The 22,562-nt window shown below is 35.1% G+C and overlaps 1 protein-coding gene across 1 annotated transcript in view; it reads right to left on the reverse strand.

The window, feature by feature from the left end:
- Positions 1-22,562, reverse strand: part of NARS2 (asparaginyl-tRNA synthetase 2, mitochondrial) — a 156,904-nt gene that overhangs the window by 10,238 nt on the left and 124,104 nt on the right. The window contains exon 12 of the mRNA XM_003764620.4: positions 3,879-3,976. Within this exon, the coding sequence (XP_003764668.1) occupies positions 3,879-3,976 (98 nt within the window). The remainder of the gene's footprint in view (positions 1-3,878; positions 3,977-22,562) is intronic.

The raw sequence follows: 22,562 nt of genomic DNA on the forward strand, positions 1-22,562 counted from the left end.
GTTAATCACTCCCATAATTTTCTTAATACTGAATTAGTTGAGCACTCTTGGCACAAATTTTAACTTGATTCAAGTATATGACCTTTGAGATATACTGCTACAGTCTCTTTGCTAATATTTTATTTAAAATTTCTGCATTAATATTCATTGTGGTAATTGGTCTATAATATGATCCTTGTTTTTGTATTCCCTTGTTTAGATATCAAAACTATTAGATGAATATTTACAAAAATGTAAATTTCACAATTTCACTTAATTATTTTTATTATATCATATTTTCATCTTCACTGGTGGTACATTCACATTTTTGATATAGGTAATTTGGTTTTCTTCTTTCTTTGACCAACCTATTTATAGATTTTTTCCCCTTATAATATCAGTTCTTAATTTTATTTATTAGGTTTTTTTTTAAACTTTTGATTTATTAATACCCGTTTTGATTTTCAGGATTTCAATTTTTGGTGTTTAAGTGACTACTTTTTTGTTGTTGTTGTTATATACCCAAATTCAATGATCCATACTTTCTTTCATTGATGTAAAATTTACAGGAATAAAATTTCCTTTAATTACTGCTTTGTTTGTATCCCACACATTTGATTATGTTATCTCTTTTTATGGAATACACAGGAAAGTTATTGGAATACACGAGGGCCATCTGACAGTGGCTGCTGGAGATCCAATCCAGAATGGATCTCCTCTTGTGAGAGGATGATACAAGAAGATTGAGAGGGCATTGTGTTGTCTGATCTCCCTTCTTTTCCCTCTGTCTCCAATTTATCTCATTCCCAGTCAGCAAACACCTGTGACAACAAAGGCTGCCTTGCAACTCCTTCAGATGTTATGATCCACAGCTGTGGACATTCTCGAAGAATTGACCTGACCCTTAACAATTCCCCATTTTTTTTTTTTTTTTTGCTGTTCCCCCACCCCAAGCATGGTCCACGCACTGAGGAATGCAAGCAGCACTATCACTTCTGGATGGTTGTAGCAGATGTTGATCGAGGCAAACTTTCAAATGGAGAAGAGGACTCCAGTCAGAATAGGCATTTCAGTCTCTCATCAGTCTTCTGGCTCGGCCCTTTGATGTGTAGGCCCATTTAATTACCCCAACTAAAAAAATCTTACTGGGGCTTTTCTTCCTTAACTATGGAAGGATCCTTCTCATGAACAGCTTTGGTTCTTCTTGTAATTCTTGCCCCACATTGCTGGAATACATGGGAGAGCTGTTGGAATACACGGGAGCCACCTGACAGTGGTTTCTGGAGATCCAACCCAGAATGGATCTCCTTGTGACAAGGAGACCAAGAAGCAGTTGCTGTTCTCTAACCTCTCTGACTGAGGGGCCATCCCGTTGTCTGACTTCTCTTCCTTCTACCTCCGATTTATCTCATTCCTAGTATACAACACCTGTGTTAGCAAAGGCTGCCTTGCAAATCCTTTAGATGTTATAAACCACAGCTGTGGGGGCTCTTGGAGAACTGACCTGTCCCTTAACAGTTTCTATGATTTATCTTTTGACTCACTCATTCTTTAGGATTAGATTATTTTATTTCCAATTAATTTTTAATCTTTGCTTTCAAGAATCCTTTACTGAATTCAATTTTTATTGTATTATGGCCCAAAATGGGCTCATTTAATATTTCTGCTTTTCTATATTCATTTGTGATGTTTTTATTTCTGAATACATGGTCAATTTTTGGGAAAATGCTGAGAAAAAGCTAGTAAAAAGGGAAAGATAGCAATCAAAATTTCAGATAAAGCAAAAGCAAAGATAAATTTGATTGAAAGAGACAATCATTCTATTTTCATTCAATTTTTTCCAGAGGCCTACCATATCTAATTTCTCTCAAATTCTATTCCTCTTATTAATATCTTTCTTATTTACTTCATGATTAAGTTCTGAGAGGGATAAATTGAATTAGTTAATATAGTTTTACTGTTATTCACTGAATTTTTCCTTTAAGAATTTGGATGATATGCAATTTGGTGTATGTATGTTCAAATGGTGCAGTGTTTAGAGTACTAGTCCTGGAGTAAGGAAGACTGAAGTTCAAATCTGGCCGCAGACACTAGTGATCTTGGGCTATGTCACTTAGTCCTATTTGCCTCTGTTTCCACATCTATAAAATAAGCGGGAGAAGGAAATGGCAAGTCACCCTGTAACTTTGTCAAGAAAACCCCAAAATGAAGTCATGAAGTGTTAAGACATAACTAAACAACAAGAGCATTGATATGATTTTGTCTGTGGTATCTTTTTAGCAAAATGTAGTTTTCCTCATGATCTCTTTTAATTACTTCTGTTTTTGCTTGTGGAAAATCTCTTTTTTCCTTTGAATCTATTTACAAGAATTGTGCAGTTATTTTTTCCTTTTGGGGGAACTCTAGGTTTGTAGTGTTTTCTTTGATTTATTCATTTTTCTAGCACTGGCAGTGCAGGCTAAGTTTTTTTTTTTTTTTTTTTTTTTTTGAGGGGAAGGGATGGAAATCTACCCTGCTTAATCTCACCTTGGTGCCCTTAGGTTCTTTTTGCTGATTTCTACCTTTAAGGGTAGGATTCAGTTGGGTCTTTGAACTTTAGCATGACGGCTCTTCAAAGTCCTTTCTTGTGTCTCAGGTTAGAGCATTAAAGACCTCAGAGACAACAGGCTGAGGCTGACATGGTGTGTCTTTATCTGAGGACTATATATAATTGAAATGGTTAGCACATTGTTGGTTAAAGGTCTTGAAAAATCATCATTATGAGGTGGTAGGAAGAATGCTGAATTTGTAATCCAAAGACCTCTCCTCTCCACGTATGTATGTGTATACTTATATACACACAAATCTAAAATGCTGTTCTTCCTCACAGTAACCAACAATTTGTTTCCTTATTGTTTGTATCTATTGGTCCTAATTCTATACTTTATGAACAAGCAGAAGAAATCTATTCCCTTTATATGACAAACTTTAAATATCTGAAAACAGCTATTATGTTTTTCACCTCTCTAGTCCCATGAAGTATTTTCTTTTCCAAAGTGAATATGCCTGGTTTTTCAAACAGGCAGCAACCCTAATGGAGAGTATATCTCATGGAGAGGAAGGAAGTACTTACAGAATTTCATTTAAGATTAGAATTCATAGGCTTAGAGTTGAAAAGGACCTTAAGACTATCTACCTGACTGTTTTGTTTCTCAGAGGAGGATATTGAGACTTGGAGAGATTTACTTAAGATCATACAAATAGCAAGTGATAGAACCAAGAGTCAAAGCCAGGTCTTGTGATTCTAAATAAGAGGTTCTCTACCTTTTTTTTTTTTTTCCCCTGACCCCATTAGCAGTTTTCTGAAACCTTGGGACCATTTCTCAGAATTATGAAAATGCTAAACTTCTGTTAGAGGTTATTGAAAACAAAGATGAAAAGTCTTTGGTGGTTAACTCCTGCTCTAATTCTAATGCTGTTTTTATTAACTACATCATGTTGTAGAACATGTTCTAAGCTTCGACTTAGAAAAAGTTTTAGTGATACTTGCCATAACATCCCTCTTCTTTCTTCATACTGGCACAATGTTGAAGTATTTATAATTAGTAGGTAAAATAAGAAAGGTATAAGAAAGAAAAAATAGCAGAAGGGAGGAATGCAACATTTTTTAAAAGTGAAAAACTATTCAAGAATAGGATATAATTCTTTTAGATATGTATGGAAAGTATGCAAATTATATACAAATGACACTTATTTTAATATCAGGTGTGGCCTTTCAGAAAAATCTTGATTAACACACCACTCCCCTGAAGGAGTATGTGATATAGATAACATCAACTATCCTAATAAGCTAGACCCCGATTCTATATTTTTTGCTATTCTGATAAGACAAGATAAAAAAGATAAAAAGTTTTCCATACCTTGCTAACCGTTGTTGCAGTAAATGGAACCGTTCCTCTCTCAGGCTTCCTCCAAAGAGTTCTCCAACTCCAGGCACTAAAAGATCGACAGCAGCAACCTGAGAAGAGGAAGAAAGCCATTAATAATATCAAGCTATAATTGTGAATTATCATTAGTGTCAGCTTGCATGACTGATGTTTGATTACTTAATATGAATTTATTCCCTCTCTACAAACTTACTACCTTGAAAAACCAAGAAGTACTTAATCTCCTTCAGTGTCAAGGTATTTTAAAATTTGTTTTTTTCTCCTGACCCCAGGAGAAAATTCTTAAATTGACTTCAAAAGCATTTTCAAAGTTAATGATTATGTAAAAAAAAGAATATATACAGAATCCACGTCTTCATAAAATGCACACAATGTCAGAGTTTGAGGAAACCTTAGAAATCAGATAGACCAAGACTCATTTTATTGTTGAATTAAATGAAGCCCAAAGCCATTTACTTAATTTGCCTAAGGTAAAGAAGCTAGTAAGTAAAAAAGCTAGAAGATTAGGCAATGAATATGAAAAACACAGGATTGGGAATTAGAGGATGTGGAATTGAAACTTAGATTTCATTTTTGCTAGTTGAAGAGCCTTGTGCAAATGCAAATGACAACTTCTCCACTGAGAAATTTCCTTATCTGTATAATGAGGACTTAGAGATGATAACTCCTTCCAGTTCTGCTCTGTGATGCTATGATCTGAAGGCCCATGTTCATTCCACCACTGAGAACCAAATTTACATAGGGCAGGCAAAATATCCTGGTTGAAGCAGTGAGGACCTTGGAGAGACAGGAAGGCAGCATGGGCCAAATCACCTTCAGCATTACCTTGACCACTGTTTCCTTTCAGACTGATGGGTACTGCACAGGAGCCTAAGTCCAAGAGCCTTAGGATAATACTGTCTCTCAAATACAAGACCTGCTTTTCAACTTGGCACTCCTAGTCACCACTGAGGGAAGAAATAGTTGGGGAAAGGGAGCCGGCCCATTTCCTCATCTGTGGTGCTCTCTTCTTTTGTATAATATATGACGGTTCTCTCTGGGAGCAGGTTTCTTGGGGGGGGGGGGGGGGGGGTTCTGGAGGCAGCCTTAGTTTCAGTTCAGAGTAATAATGGCTTCAAATACAGCCAGCTGATAAAATCCAAATGTTTATTTTCTTCTTCCAAGTCTTGTCTCTTTCCTTGGGCCCAGTTAGCTTTAACAGAGACCTATCTCTCTCCTTGGTTCCAAGAGCTCCCTCCGAATGTCTCCAAATCCAAAGGTTTGTCCTTCAGCCTTCAGCCAGCACAAAGGTGGAAAATGGAATGAATCTGACTGCCTCTGAGAGTGGGCTTCTCTATCTCCTAGAGTGCCCTTAGGCCCTGAGAGTTTCTTGCTTATATGCTTTACACTGAGTACACACCAATCATTATATCATTGGGAAACCATTATTTGTTGTAGGATTAAATCAATTCTAAACTAGATTTAAACATTGTCTCCTTAATTCCACTTAGTACTTTGTTTCAAGTTCTGGCCCATAACATCTTGTAGGATCAGAACAATCATATTGAGCCATGCTAAATTGGATAATTATTGTCTCTATCAATTCTAATGACTTAACACTTTGTAAGGATTCCAACACTCATCAGCATTAGCAACAACTGCTGACCACCTGCCACAAAAAAAGCACAGAAACCTAGAAAGTGGCAGCATCCCCATGACCATCAATCCTGCTTCCAGCCCAACCCTCATAGCTATCATCAATGTGTAGAGGGACCCAGCCATTTCTATCACTTCCCAGCCAGCTGCTACATACAGGGCAGGCAGGTCAGTCTTCATGAAGTTATAAGACACTGAAGAAAAGAAGGGAAACAGCATGTGCCAGGCAAGTCCAACTACCACTACTGCCTTTCCTGAGATCATGATAGGACTTGAACCCAAGAGCCTTGGGAACATTAATATTTCCATCAGTGTCAGCCATCATACTTGGAAGCAGCCCCTGGGGAGATGCAGCCTGGCAACTGTTCCTGCATATGTTAAAGACTCAACTCTACTGAAGACCCAAAAAGGACAATTCTTCTCACCAATGTCTTTGGCCTTATCAAATCACTCAAGATCAGAAACAAATATGATTTTAGGAAATGAAATTATGGAGATATTAGCTTGACTCATGTATCAAGTTGGATTTAAGTGAGACAGAGTTGCCCAGAGACATCAGATTCACTCTTTTCCAGTCATCAAATCCAGTCGTAAAACAAAAGTCAAATATCATCTGTTTTGGCCATTCTCTGCTAAGGACCATGGGACTCTTCCATTTAACTTGTGACTAAAATTTTCTATGTGTTGTTCTCTTCATTGGAATGTGAACTCCTTAAGAACAACAGGAATTGGATTATTTTTCTATTGGTATTATAAGCCCCTTGCACAAATAAAAGCCTTATTTGTTCATCCATCCATCCATCCATCCATTAATTTATTCATAGTCTTCAATGCTCTTACTTTATAATCTTGCCCCATAACCTCATTTTTTTATGTCTTCTAGAGAAATTATTTTGAAAAAAAAAAAAAAAACAAAGATTAAGCTTTGGCTTAATTAAAAAAGTAAAGTGCTACAAGTAGCACACTTTATTCTACCTAATGAAGACAAGAGGTGATTATTACACCAGAGATATCATATAAGAAGAAGGTAATCAATAAGGGTTTACACTTTCACTTAATTCCTTGCAAACACCAGATTAGAAACAAGTCCATAAACTAACAAGTAGCTGTTTTCAAATTTTCACTTGCAGATGCTTCTTTTAAAAATAGTAAACCTAATGCTATTATAAAGTTCTAAATAAAAGGAGGACTCTAACCACCTCAAGAGTGGCAGAAGAAAGAACTACAGGGAATACCCTGGATCTTCAGTATAGTTTCTCTGAGTTAGACATGACTTTGTCAGTAGGTTCTAAAATGTTAAGGCAATAATTTAGGCCAAGATGAAAAAAGTTTTTTCCTGACATAACTGAGTGGTAATGGAAATAAACTACAAATGAACAGAATAGGAATCTGGTCAGAACTTTGAGACTACCTAATTTTAATTTCAAAAATAAGCAAAGTTATTAGAAGGTTATCTTTGATGACAACTTCTTAGTTTCTAGTTCTTTGCCCCAACAATTAGAATGTGACTTTGTATATTTAAGTTTAATTTGGAGTTTTAAATTTGGTATGTAGTATGAATATTGCTCTAAAACTAATTTTTGTTACAATGATGTCCAATTTTCCTAGCAATTTTTGTGTTGTAGTGAGTTCTTTACCTCAGTAGCTGGGCTCAAAAAACAATTATTAAAAATGTTGAATGGTAAATACCTAGGTTGTAATTAATTCAGTTTAAAATATGCAGAAGCAGATTTAGTGCAAATTATAAAATGTTATCAGGTTGTATCTAATATGAGTTAAAATTCAATTTGATGAGGTTCTTGTGAAGTACTGAGTGTTTAATATGCAACTGTGTCATTAGTTTGCACAAGCCTATCTTTCTATGGGGATGTGATATCCTGTTGTGAAACATAATAATTAATAGTATGTTAACTTTTTTTTTTTAAGAACTTAACACAAAGTACAAAAGGAAGACTACTTTAGATAGAAAAACTGTCAGTGCAAAAAAGTAGAGGCTTGCAATTAGAACAAAAATTTTATGTAATCGAATGGCATTAATATAGTCATAGTAACTCTAAAGTAGAAAGAGGTGTTGAAATGCCTAAATGTCCTGGATGGAATTCTGTAAGATAAGCAGGAGAAGTAAAAGGAAAAAAAAGCAAAGCTGAAAGAATTTCTTTATGTGGTTTGTAAACAACTGTAAGGAATAGAAATATTACAGTGACAAAAATGAATTCTCTTTGTTTTATGGACTGAAGACTGCAATAAAAACAACAACAACCAAAGCATTCCTCTTGGCTGAGCAGCTATTCAGACAAAAGTTTCAAATTTATTTAAGGCAGTAAAAAACAACAACACAAGAAATGTGGAGAATGAAGAAACTTTTACTGTAAGAGGGTTGTTTGGATCACTTTAAAATGTGTCTGCTGAATGGAAAATGACTAAGTAGTGATGTGACTATATGGCATAGTATTATAAAGTAAATAATAAAAATATCAGCTAAATATGGATTTACATGAACTTATATGGACTGTAATAATTAAAACACACTACAAAAAAGTCATATAATGAAAATGAAAAACACTAGAAGCAAGCTACGCTATCAGTAATTTTCATGACTGCTCTTGGAACCAAAGGACATATCAGGAACCAACCCTCCTCTTGGAAAAGAGGTGTGGGGGGGAGGTAGAATGGTATGGGGAAAACCTCACAAAGACAGAATGTTGTACACATTCCAAGACATGCTCACTGTATTGATTGCTTTTTTTTATTGGTTACTAGAGTTCAGTTCTGAGGTGGCTAAAGGATAATTCTTGTAAAGAACTAAGATATGGATTAATTTAAAATAAAGTCAGAGTTTGAACATTAAAAACACATTAGATGCAGGAACAAAATTTAGGAGTTTATTGTCACTGGATGAATTCTTAGATGGATCAATAAATAAATGAACGAATAACAAATATCCTCAAACTTCAATAAATCAGTGATCCTATGAGGTCAGTTCTTCCCATGACAGAAACTATAACCTATTCACATTTACTAATCTTGTTATGAATCAAATCTGCCAAAAGGATCCAAACAATTATTTGATATTAGAATTTAGTGTTCCTGATGTGTTATATAAAGCTTATTCATATATACTATGAACCTATCCATTATCCTTTGGGATTTTAGTATTTCACAATTCACAGTAACAGTAGAATATATACAGTAACACTAGAATTTTGGAATTTAAAAGATGAGCCTTTCAGGGAAAAATTGAATCATTAAAAGAAACTTGTAATTTCCCAAAGGCAATTCAGACTTCTCCCTTCTTCCTCCTATTCAATTTTGGACTGAAGTTATTTGACATTTGCTGTACACCCAAGAAATATATTCTCATGGAGGAGAGCTAAAGTTGTCCATCCAACTACATTGGATAATGTGGACAACAGGCATTATTCATCGAATTCAGAGGTCAATAACTTACAGTTTTGGCTAAATTCTTTAGTACAAGCCTGCAAGTTAAGAATGTTTTTTATCTTTTTTTAAAAATAGAGTTCTAGTGTATTTAAAATGGTAAAGAACATTCTATAGGATACCTATAGAATAGCAAATGAGGTGGATTAGTTCAATGAACTCCAGATGTACTTGCCTTTTCCATTATAGATAGGGCAAACTCTTTTATATGATTAGGGGACCCATTTAGGAGACTATAGTATTCTGAGGCTTGATGAGATCAGAACATAATCCACAAAGAGAAGCATTTTGAGGACCTCAGCTATTTGGAATTCCTCTATGAGTTGCACTCTGTGTTTGATGATCTTTAGGAAAGTAGAAAATACTTTTGGGGAGCCTATATTACCCTATTTATGCCTATCTGATATTAATAATCATTGACCAAGGTTCTCTAATATTTCCTGTGAAGATGTGTCCATGAAGGTTTCTTGCATTTAGGTAAATGAAAAACATTATTGGTGATGAAAAGATCATGAGATGCACAAATTTTCAGTACCAAGTAACCATTGCTCTTGCTGTTTCTGACACATCTTCTCCAAGTATCTGCATCCAACAAAGTAGTATCCTTAAGGCAAGACTCAGAAGACTTAATATCAACAGGTAAGAAATTTTTTTCAAGCTAGAATAGTACACTATTAAATAATTTGGAGGGAAAACTGAGCCAACACATGGTTGGCAATAGTGAAGCAGAAAAGGAAGTGAGCAGATTTCAGAGAGTTGGTGTAAAGTACTGCATTTACTCATCTGGGCCAAAACATTTACAAATGTCAAGATTAGTTTGATGAAAATGATGAGGAAATTCAGAAGCTGCTAAAGGAAAAATGAGAATCCCACAGGGTTTATCAGCAGGATAGTTCATCAGTCTCTGGAGGAAAAAAAAATGCAAGCGAAGCTGAGAAACATGCAGGATTCTTGACTTGATAAGAAGGCAGATGAAAGTCAGTTTTAAGCTCTTTGTGATGTCCTGGAGGCTATTTATGGGCCAAAGACCTATGATAAATTTCAACTACTCAGTGTTCATGGAACCATATTGTTTAGTGATAAATGATCTTGGAGAGATGAGTTGAACATTTCCAGTGTTCTCAATATACTACCATCAAACAATGCTGAGGCCACTGACTAGATAGCTCAAGTTGAAGTTAATTCCTCTCTAGTCAAATTTCCTCATTAAGAGATTTTGAAAACATTCTCATGAAACAAGATTGGTACTGATTCTATTCCAGCTGAGATTTACAAGGCAGGGAGATTCACTCTGCTCACACAAAAGCTGATGAAAATTTTCTGGCTTATAAGCAAGAGGAAATTATCCCCAAGGAAATCAAGGAGGCCTCCATTATCCATCTCCACAAAGGTAAGGGAAATAGATTATCTTGTGACAATAATGGTGGGGGTGGGAATAAAGAAAGGAAATGGTTTTTTTCTTAGTCATTACTGACAAGACTCTTGCTAGAGTTTTTCTTAATAGGCTAATCCTGTCCCTGTCATTTACTTAAGATCTAGTGGCTTCAGGGCCAAGGAACAGTCAACATTGTGTTTACTACCTGACAACTTCAGGAGAAATGCCAGGAACAGGACAGAGGTATGTTTCAATTTCTGTCAGTCTGACCAAGGGCTTTGACACTGCTAGTTGTGAGGGCTTGTGGAAGATTGTGGCAAAATCTGATTGCTCAGACAAGTTCAGCAGTACTGTTTCACGAAGGCATGCCTGTCCAGGTTTCTGGGTGACAGACAATGTTATTATGATTTCCAACAGAATGAAATAAGCTCGTGTACTTTTTCTCATGTTTTTCTAGCATGTTTTCAGTAACGTTGCGGTTGCCTTCAACAAAGATAAAAACAGCATCACACTGCTACTACGTTAACAATAAATTATTAAAATTGAGAAGTCTACAAGCCAGGATTAAAGTGGAAAGAAAACTGGTGAATGATTTTTTGGTTCACAAATGACTGAGCACTCAATGCAGCCTTTGAGGCTGAGATGCAACAAATTATGAATTAATTCTCTGCTGCTTGTTCTAATTTTGGACTAACACCAAGAAAACACATGTTCTCTACCATCCAGCACCACACTATCCCTATATGGGAACCATTGGTTATAACGAATTATGAAATTTTGAATGCTGCAGATAAGCTCACTTACCTTGATAGTAAAAATTTTTTTCTTGTACTTATTAATATTTCACTTTTTCCAATTACATGTAAAGATAGTTTTCAACACTGATTTTTGTAAAATTTTGTGATCTAAATATTTCTGCTCCCTCCCTCCTAAGACAGTAAGCAATCTAATATAGGTCAAATATATGCAGTCCTATCAAATCAACAGGGAAAAAATGATTAACAATTCAGTCTCCATAGTTCTCTCTCTGGATGTGATTGGCATTTTCTATCCCAAGTCTAATGGAGTTGCCTTCAATCACTGCATTGTAGAGAAGAGCCAAGTCCATCACAGTTGATCATCATATAATCTTGTTGTTACTAAGTATAATGTTCTCCTGATTCTGTTCCCTTCATCATCAGTTCATGTCAGCCTTTCCAGATTTTTCTGAAACCAGCCTGCTAGTTATTTTTTATAGAACAATACTATTCCATTACCTTTATATACCACAACTTATTCAGTCATTCCCTAACTGATAGACATCTACTCAGTTTCCAATTCCTTGCCACTACAAAAATTGGGTAGTATATTTTCCAGGGATATACATGTAGATGATGAGTTTGATGCATGCACTATCAGAGCTAGCTCAGTATTTGGGAGGCTGAAAGTTTATATAAAGTCATTGTGTTGACTTCATTGTGTATGCTGGTAAAACCTGGATAGCATACTAGTATCATGCCAGGAAATTGATTTGTTTCTGTTTGAATTGTCTTAGGAAGAGTCTAAAGACCACCTGACAAAATAAGATGCTAGACACTGGGATTGTTTCTTGAGTTGAATCACCAAGCATTCAAACTCTATTGCAGAGAGTGCAGCTCTGATGGATTAGCCACAGTGCTTGAATGCCAAATGTACATTTATATAAAAGAATATTTTACAGAAAAATTACACAAGGCAAGTATTCACTTGGAGATCAGAAAAGGTGATATAAGGATCCTCTCAAGGTCTCTGAAGAATGCTGGAATTGATTACATGACATGGGAGACATTGACAAATGATTACCCAGCAAGGCATACTCACATTAAAAAAGGCACTGCATTCTATGAGTGAAGCTGAACTGCAGTAGATCAAAAAAATGTGGGATAAGCAAATTTAGAGACATATCTACTAGAAATGCTCATATGGACCATTTGTGCTTGATCTGTATCATCCAAGCTCATATTGGTCTGAACAGCCAGAGTTGGACAAGTTATGCTCAATTTGGTCTTCAAAACAATGAACAAAACCCAATCATTCCAACATTGCTGGCTGGGTGTAATTTTAGTGGTTCCACTGGCCTTGATGGGGAAAAAAGTCTGTTATTCAAAAAAGTCTGTTATTTTGATTGTCAGCTTCCTTTCAGCTTTATCCTTAAATACCCTCAGGATGACATTGTTTAATTGGGTTTCATGTTACTTCCCTTTAAAGGGTTTTTTTTTTTTTGGGGGGGGGCTACTTTATGAGGTCAAACAATTCATAATGTTCCATTATGTCTCTCCATGAAATTTTGCAAATGGTATTTTAAATTAATGTTGTCTTTAGCTGCCACATCACACTTAGTGAATACAGGTGATCCTCTTCATTTGCATATTCTGTATTTTTCAGTTTGCCTATTCTCAAATTTATTTATAACCCACAAATCAACACTTGAAGCAGCTTTGCAGTAATGCACAGATATATGCAGAGCAGAGAAAATTTGAGTTACCCAACATACACATTTCTAATAGAGGTTTCAGTTTTCCTATTAATGATCATTCTTTTTTGCAGTCTATTTAGTGTAAACATATTTTTGTGCTTTTTATTGATATCACTGTGTAAAATAGTTGTTGTACTGAAGTGTTGTGTAGGATTCCTTAGCAAAACAAAGTGATAATGTGTTTTATGGAAAAAATACATGTTAATGTAAGCTTAGATAAGCTTCAGGCATGATTTATAGTGTTCTTGGTCATGAATTCAATATTAATTAACAGTATGGTACATCAAAGAAAAAGGAAGAGGAAATTCATTGATCTGTAAAGAAGGCTGCTCCAGAAGGTGTTAACCTAAATGTTGTATCCAGAGGTTCAGAGGAACCTAATCCTGTATTGTTCTCTAGGAACAACAGTTTAGTATTCACTAATTCAGTGTTTGTGGCAACTTTATAAAACATAACTACTAACATGAATTATGAGAATCATTTCATAATACAGTTTTTCCCCCTATTGGATTCTCCTTGTTACAGAACTTATTATGCCTGTACAAAATAACCATAATTGGCTCAAAAAAAAGTGGGGGAGGATATGAGAAAATGGAGAATGGAAACTGAGGAAAAACTATGGTGATATAAAAATTAACTCAAAAGATTAAGTAAAGATATTTTTAAAAAATGGTTGATATAATGGATGAGGGAAAGAGAAAAGTAAAAGATAATAGTAGAGGTTTTAGTTGAAAGGAATGATAGAAGAAACAAAGAAGATACCTATATGGAACCATGGTAAGAAAAGTCCAGAAAATAAGGCGTGAAGCCTGAAGAATGAAGATATAATTGATTTGGGCATTCTGTTTAAAATGGAGGTTGTGAGAGGTACCAGACAATCAGAGTAAGAAGCCACAGGGGCAAAGGTATTCTTTTTTTTTCCTAATAAATATATTTATTTTTAATACATATTGCTTCATGAATCATGTTGGGAGAGAAAAATCAGAGCAAAAGGGAAAACCATGGAAGAGAAAAATTAGAAAAGAGAAGTAAACACAGAATGTATTGATTTACATTCAGTCTTCTTAGTTTTTTTTCTGAATGAAGATGGCATTTTCTGTCCAAAGTCTATTGAGATTGCTTTGGATCACTGAACCACTGAGAAAAACCAAGTCTTTCATAGTTGATTATTGCACATTCTTGCTGTTATTGTGTACAATGTATTCCTCCATCAGTTTGTTTTGCTCAGCATCAGTTCATGTAAATCTTTCCAGGCTTTTCTAAAATTAGCTTGATCATCATTTTTATAGAACAATAATATTCCATTATCTTCATATACCACAACTTGTTCAGCCAATCCTCAATTAATGGGGAATTTTCCAATTTTTCTAATTCTTTGCTACCACAAAAAGAGCTGCTACAAACATTTTTTCAAAGGGGGTCCTTTTCCCTCCTTTAAGATTTCCTAGGGATACAGAACCAGTAATGGCACTGCTAGGTCAAGGGTATGAACAGTTTTATATAGCCCTTTGGGCCTAGTTCCAGATTGTTCTTCAGAATGTTTAGATCATTTCAAAACTCCAACAATGCATTAGTGTTTCAGTTTTCCCACATTCCCTCCAACATTTATCATTATCTTTTCCTATCATCTTAGCCAATCTGAGAAGTATGTAGTGGTATCTCTGAGTTGTTTTAATCTGCATTTCTCTGATCAACAATGATTTAGAGCATTTTTTCATATAACTATTAGATGGCTTTAATTTCATCGGCTGAAAATTGTCTGTTCACATCCAGGCAAAGGTATTCTTAAGGTAAGAAGTTCAAGGTTTGAATGAACATCTAGAATGAGAAGGGAATATAGAGAAAGTCCTATGAATCAGTAGAGGTTAGAGAAGTTTAAAGAGAAAAGAAGGTCAAGTATGAAGCAGAATAGCAAGTTAGCTAATCAGTTAAAATCACATGAAATACTGACATTCTTCCCTTTAGAAACATTCTGGAACTCCTAATTTAAGGTTTACTAAACCTGAGGAACTTAAAATCATAAGTACCTAATGCATTTCTACAAATTCTTTAAAGACTGTAGCAAATAAGAAGAGTTGGAACAACAAATAAATACTTCTATAATCCCACTGTTATTTCTTTGCTCATACAAAAGAATGCTCAGAGATGAGAGATACAATAAGGGCTATAGACTGTGTTATTACCAATATGCTGAAAAATATTTCATAAAATAAAATCTTTGATGGCTGCATGGATTCTATGTCCAGACCGATGCATCTGTTTCCAGTTTAGGTTTCTAGCTTACTAATATTTGTTTTTAAATTCTTTTACTGTTAGAGTCATAATTGTAAGGAATGGATACATTATATATATGTACAAATACATAATGGACATAATAGATACAGATGGATATAGCTTAACTGTGACCTGTTCCTGATAATACTGCACTTTTACTGTAGGAATAGAGACAAAAAAGTAGGATGTTACTGTAATTTTCTAGACAAGCTGGTGAATGTTCAAATGAATCTAAAAAGTCCTTAAAAATAAATTGCCCCCTCCCAAAACAAACACAAAGAAGGAAAACCTCAAACTCAAACACTTGCTCAAATATGACATGAGAGGGACTGGCTGGAGATGTCCCCATGTTTGCATTCTGGCAAAGGAGAAGTGTTTGCTGGCATCTTTTCCTTTAGTTTTAAATGACTGCTATCTTGGCTGGAGCCGCATTGGTATGTTAGCTAGAAATAGCTTGCTTTGGTATCCAAGCAGAACAATGCCCGTCTCTATTTATGATCCCCTCCCCCTCTAAGTCTAGTCAACTGCCTAAAAATAAGGTACAGGCCTCAAGTCATGGAAACACATAGAGTATAAGTCAAGAGTAAAGCCTGAAGCATGTATCTTTTTCTGTGCTAGCTTCAAAGAGAAAGGGGAAAAAAGGATTCCTGCCATGACTCTTTACCCCATACCAGCTGCTTCAGTACTTTTGATTTTAGATGAAAAATTAAATAAAAAAAAAAACAAAAAAAAAAAAAACAAAATCAAAACCAACAAGCTCTTCTTACTAAAAGAGAAAAAAAAAAACACTTTGTTTTCTATCAAGCATAGGAAACATATTTGCAATTTTGGGTCTAGTTGAACCTTTGCTATGAAAATAGCCAATGCTAGCAGTGTTTTGCCTTGGACAAAAATTAAGGGACAGAGGAGAAAAAGGTGCTATAAATGTGATAGTATGAAAAAGGAGATAAGCAATAAGCAATAGGTAGGGCACTAAGGATGCCGTTTCTCTCTGTAGAAAAAAAACAAAGATTCTTGAAAGGGTTATAATTGCTAGAATGAGTTTGTTTCCTTATCACCCTATGTTTTCTCCCAAATCCACTCTTCTCTTATGATTTTACTCCAACAGAACTCTAATTAAGAAGATTCAGAAAGTATTATCTGGTTCAAGCCAATGATTATAATAAAAATCAAATTTATACAGAGAGGATTGGTGAGACTTACATGAACTGATGCTGAGCGAAATGAGCAGAACCAGGAAATCATTATATACCTCAACAGCGATACTGTATGAGGATGTATTCTGATGGAAATGGATTTCTTCAACAAAGACAAGATCTAACTTAGTTTCAATTGATCAAGGATGGACGGAAGCAGTTACACCCAAAGAAAGAACACTAGGAAATGAATGTAAACTGCTTGCATTTTTGTTCTTCTTCCCAGGTTATTTATACCTTCTAAATCCAATTCTCCCTGAGCAACAAGAAAACTGTTCGGTTCTGCACACATATATTGTATCCAAGATCTACTGTAATCTATTTAACATGTATAGGACTGCTTGCCATCTTTGGGGAGAGGGTGGAGGGAGGGAGGGGAAAAATCAGAACAGAAGTGAGTGCAAGGGATAATGTTGTAAAAAATTACCCTGGCATAGGTTCTGTCAATAAAAAGTTATTTAATAAAAAAATAAAAATAAAAATCAAATTTAAATAGGAATTGACACCATGACTCTTCTTTGCCATCCAAATTTGAAGTCAAGATTCATTTACTTCTCTCTTTCATCTCTTAAATCCATCTAATAGTAATCCTGTGGATTCTTTCATTCTTTGAAATACTTTTAGGATTCTTCTCTTGTTTTATTTACACTTGTCACCATAATCCCCTCATCCCACGTCTGAAACATGCAACAGTCTACTAACTGGTCAATTTCTGATTTAGCTTGCTTTCAAATCTGGCTCACACTTCACTGTCAGATGAATCCACATTAAATTATCACCTTCATTTATGTTACCCTTCTTCCTTCTCCCCAGTTTAAAAAATGTCAATGGCTCCCTATTTTTTACTGCATCATATTATAACACAATCATAAAATTAGGATAACTATGATTTGTACCCAAATTCAAATCTCTCATTTTTACATATGAGAAAAATGAGATTTAGACTAAACTCCTCAATCAGTAAACATCTGTAAAAGTATACATCAACTATTATGCCAGTGAAAATAATACAAAGACAATAACACAGTCCTTACCCTTAAAGAACCTATGTTCTATACGGGGAGCCCTGAATTGAATTTTGAAGGAAACCAACAATTACAAAGAACAGAGAGGAAGAGGGACTAAGTTTCAGGTTAGAGGTGAGTTTGTGTAAAGATATGCAGAAAGGCTTCGCTGTGAATGACTACAAGAAAGCTAGATTGTTCAGTTACGAGTGTTTGATGGGTAATGATTATGTTAAGACTGGAAAAAAGGTTGAAGTCAGGTTATAGAGGGTTTTAATTGACAAAAGGGAGTTTGCATTTTATCTGAGGCAACAGAGAATCACCGGAGTTTACTGAGTCAGAGAGTGAAACTGTCAAAAATGCTTTAAAAAAATTACCTTAGTGGGTATGAGGAGGATGGATTGGAAGAAGGAAAGAACTGAGTAATAGAGACCAATTTAGAGGTTACTGAAAGAATCCAGGGGAGAGATTCTGAACTAGGATGGTTTCTCTGCTAATAAAGACAAAAGGATGGATGTCAGATATGACTTATTGGTTATATGAGATGAGAGGGAGTGAAGAGATGTTAAATTTGTAAATTTTGTAAATTTACAGGATTGCAAAAATTAATGACTTGTAGAAGAGTGGTGCTTATGACAGAAAAAGGGACATTTGGAGGAAGAATGAATCTTGGAGAAGACTACTAATGAGTTCTGTTTTGAATCTGATGAGTCTGAGATGTCTTGGAATACCCAGTTGGACCTGTCCAACAGGCAGCTAGCTGCCCATGGTAGATGATGAACTCATTCTGCATGCAAGGAATCCTGTAAACTAGCTACATTTTTTACCCATTCAATCTTTTCTTCAATTTAAAAATATGAAGAACTTGATTTTGCCTAGTTTTTGTATTAGCCATTGAAATTGCCATGTTTGTTCTCATCTTTGTGACTCATGTTGCCAGACATACTTTCTTTTCTCCATCTCCTCTAATTTCTTCATCCCAATTCAAATTCCAACCAAATTTCAAGGTCCAGTTCCTATTCCATTTCTTTTATGATATACTCCCCAACTACTAAGGCCCACAATGACTTTTCTATAGTCTAATTTCCTTGAAGAAGTCAATTTATTCATTCATTAAATGAGCATTTATTAATGTAAACTATGTGCCAAGCACTGTATTGATTTCTGTACTAATATGTTCTCTGTTGAATGTATGTATGTTTTGTCTCTCTGATGAGATTGTAAAAGTCTTGGGGAAAAGCACTGTTTCTTTTGGATATTCTGAAGTTTCTGGGCTAAGCACATAGTGATTATTCAAAGAGTAAATTACTAAGAACCTCCTAATTTCCTTTCTCAAATATTTTCCCTAATTTCTCCCAATTTCAGTAGATCACAAAATTTGTAGCCAGAAGAAATTTAATGGACTCAATGTGATATGATGGAAAAAACACTGGATATAGGAATCAGAGAATCTGGATTCTTCTTAGTTCTACTTTTTGCATGACTTTGGGCAAAATACTTGTCTCACTGGTCCTAAATTTCTTCATTCATAGATTGAGAGATAGATTATATATTTTAAAATTCTATAGTCCTATGATAGAAGCACTACTTAGTCCTTCTTTAGATGAGAAAACAGGGTTAGTGAATGGAAAGTAGTTTTCCAAGCTCATACAGGTAGTGAATCATATGACTGGGAATCAAGTTTTCTTCCTTATTTCCTACCTCTTTTCACAATATCCTTGTTTTTTTTTCTCCCAAATTGTATACTGTATTAGCTCGATCAATACTGAATACTCCATCAAGAGATTTACGAGATTCTTATACTTTCTGATCCAAATGCCTTATCTAAGTATGAAAATAAAGAAAAAGCAGCAATCAGTGAGGTTTAAGCAGTTAATAATAGTTACTTCTCTCTGCTCCTAGCATTGATCCCTAATTGATAGATATTAGTGAAATTAAAAAAAAATTATTTGGCAAAGTCTAGAAAAGGATGAAGTTCCTCACCCTTATCATTGATATTTTCTGAATGACAACTGCTCCTAAGAGAGGGGAAAAATGGTGATTTCTCTACTTCCATTATTATTTTTAATTATCTGAAGTTACTATTGCTTTTAGCACTGATATAATGGAAATGGACAATCAACCATTCCCAAGTTAAATCACCTAGTTCCCATGGTCAAAAGTCCACTATCTGGCTGATCTGCTAATCAATAAATCAATACTTCCTGACCATTTTCTGTATTCCCAAAGCTTTCCTGATCCTCTAGTCCCAAGACTCTGATTTCCAGGGTTGTCATGACAACAGATAACAGAAGTTCACACTAGGGTCAAGAGAAACACTTAATAAAACATGGTTGTAAATGAATGTCTTATGTATCACTTACTTCCCAAGGTAGGTCTTTGGGAAAATGACATTTTATAAATTTAGTTTAAATTCATCTGACTGAAATATTCAACCCAACTGTCCATAAATACCTACTGTATGCAAGGCCCTATGCTTGATGTTGGAAATATAAAAATAGACACAATATAAATTCCAGTCCTCAAGGAGTTCAGAAGATAATGTGATAATAATGTGATATTCATATATATGTTGTGTGTGTAGATATAGATATAAAAATGAACTGTGATACAAGGAAAAATGTGCTAACCACAAAAAAAAAGTCAAGCCAGAAGGCCGAGAAACTTGAAGTTAAAGATGATTTTCATCTTAGCATGGAGATGAGTGAGTAGTAGAAGGTTTTATAGAAGAAGTGACATCTGAGTTGGGAAATGAAAGAAGGGACTTCCAAAGAAAGATTGGGAAGGAGTTGAAGGTTGATATGGAGAATCCATTTTAGGCACAGGGGATGGCATTATCAATGGAAAAACTAGAAAGGGAGCATTGTGATTATGTTGGAAAACTAGGATAGCAAGAATGATCTTTTTCCATAGTGGGATTCTGTAGAGGGCCAAGTGTACTTGAAACAAGTAATCTTACAACAAGGGGTTAACTCAGTGGAATTGAGATTATGATTCTCTAGTTTATAAGTACTTAGTATAGTTCTACAAGTTGACACCTATTCTACAAGATTTACACCTATGACGATATACTTAGAATAGAGTATATAAGAGCTAAGATATCTGGGAAGGAAGAGACTCGGAGACAGACAGAGAAGACAGAGGACTGGAGGCTGGAGGCCACAGGCCACACTTGAAGATAAAGACCAGCCTCATGGTGGCTCTCCTGCCTTCATCACTTCTCCACTAAGACCAAGGACTCGGACTGGTCCCGAGATCCTCCAGAGAGCTAGTCTGGACACTATATTTTAATCCACCCCAGTGTGGGGGGTTCTAGAAAGCAGAACATTACATTTAGATGTGCAGACTGCGTCTGACTGGCTGACTGACTGAGACTGCTGATGCTGACTGGGAGACTGAAGGAGACAATAAAAGACTTTGGACTTTATCCCTGATTATTCTTGTGGTGATTATTCTGCTGAGATCATGGCTGGTCCAAGGCCCTCCAGAAAGCTAACCTGGACATTACAGGATTCAAGAGCTATTTTTGCTGTATTTAGTATTTCTCATGCTATTCTTCTATCATACACAATAAGCACAGTCTTCTGCTATAGAGAAAGAAGTTATCCTTAAGAGATAACTATGACTGTAAAAGCAAGCCATATGCTATAATATATATTTTATAAATTTGTGATCAATTCAGTGAGTGAAGATTATTCAGAATAAGTCAAATTGGATACTTACCAGGACATCTGCCCCTTCCCTTCCCTAGGGAGATCACCTGTGAAATGCACCTGTCTTTTTTTTTTTTTTTAAACATTGAACCACACCCATTACAGAAACTCCTTTAGCCTCACCCATGAACCTGTCAAACATAGTCATGCAAATGGAAACAACACACAATTTAGCCATTTGGCTTTAAGCCTACTCATTCAATGCTGAGAAGCTCAAATGAGAAGCAAAGGATTTAGTAGCTTTCAACCATGTATTTTACAGAAGAGGGACTTGAGGAACTATAGAATTCAATAAACCCTGGCAACCAGTGGAGTGAAACTATAGTTCAGAACTAACCAACTTGTTTAAATAAATTAAGTCTTTATGATTCCAGCTCTGAGAGACTAATAAAGGGCCACATGAACTGAATATGAACATAGAAATACACTGAAATCTCACTAATGTCTTTGGGATCCATGCCATGAGTCCAGCTTCTCAGTGGATTCTGTTATAAGTGATCTTTTATTTATAAAAGGTAATTTTCATCTATATTATTGTTCAAGATTTATAATGAATTTAATGTTATAGTGAGTAATTATATACTATGATTCCATTTTTATGTACATACTTTATGTACTCAATAATTCTCTTTTTATTCTTTTTTAAGCAATTCCCTTCCCTTATCAAGTATTTGAAAAAAGGCCAGAATTTTTCATATATTGTTGCAGGATGTTAAAAACAACAACAACAAAACCCAAAACACTGACCCTGCCTTAGAAAAGATTAAATCTTAGTTAGGGGAAACAATATACATAAATGCCTAAATATGTGAAATCTTGGGAATATATCTGAAAACATGTGATCAAATTCTAGAGAGTTTGTGACAGACTATGAACCGTAGGAATTCAGAAACACAGAAAGATCATTTTGGGCTAGGTTATTCAAAGAAAATTTCAAGGAAAAGTAGAACTTAAATAGAGGAAGTGAAGAAAATAAAGGATCTAACCTGACAGAAAGAAGGAAATGTATTCAAATAAGGGTAATTTCAAGATCTTTTGTAGAAAACAGGAAGCAGGATCAGGAATCACAAACATACATCTTAGCTAGGTGGCATGGTGGAAATAGCTATTGGCCTCAAGTTAGGAAGATTCAAGTTCAAATGTGGCCTCAGATACTTCCTAGCTGTGTGACCTTAGACAAGGCACTTAACTTTATCTCAGTTTCCTCATCTATAAAATGGGGATAAAACCATCTATCTTTTAGGGTTATTGTAAGGATCAAATGAAATATTTGTGAAACAATTAGGACACTTCCTGGTACATAATTAAGTATTATATAAATGTTGACTATTATTACTACTATTATTATTATAGTTCTTTGAACCAGTGTATGATATAAAGCTAAATCTCAATTAATTAGGGTTTTATCAGTGTTCAGTAAGACTCCTTCTTCCAACATCTGGCTGTACTTCACTATTCATGAGCAAATCTACAAGAGTGAAGATGAGATCATAGGGAAAAGGTGAAACAAATCTACTTTTGCTATTCA

This window comes from Sarcophilus harrisii, chromosome 3 (genome assembly GCF_902635505.1).
Source record: "Sarcophilus harrisii chromosome 3, mSarHar1.11, whole genome shotgun sequence".
NCBI classification, from domain to species: Eukaryota; Metazoa; Chordata; class Mammalia; order Dasyuromorphia; family Dasyuridae; genus Sarcophilus; species Sarcophilus harrisii.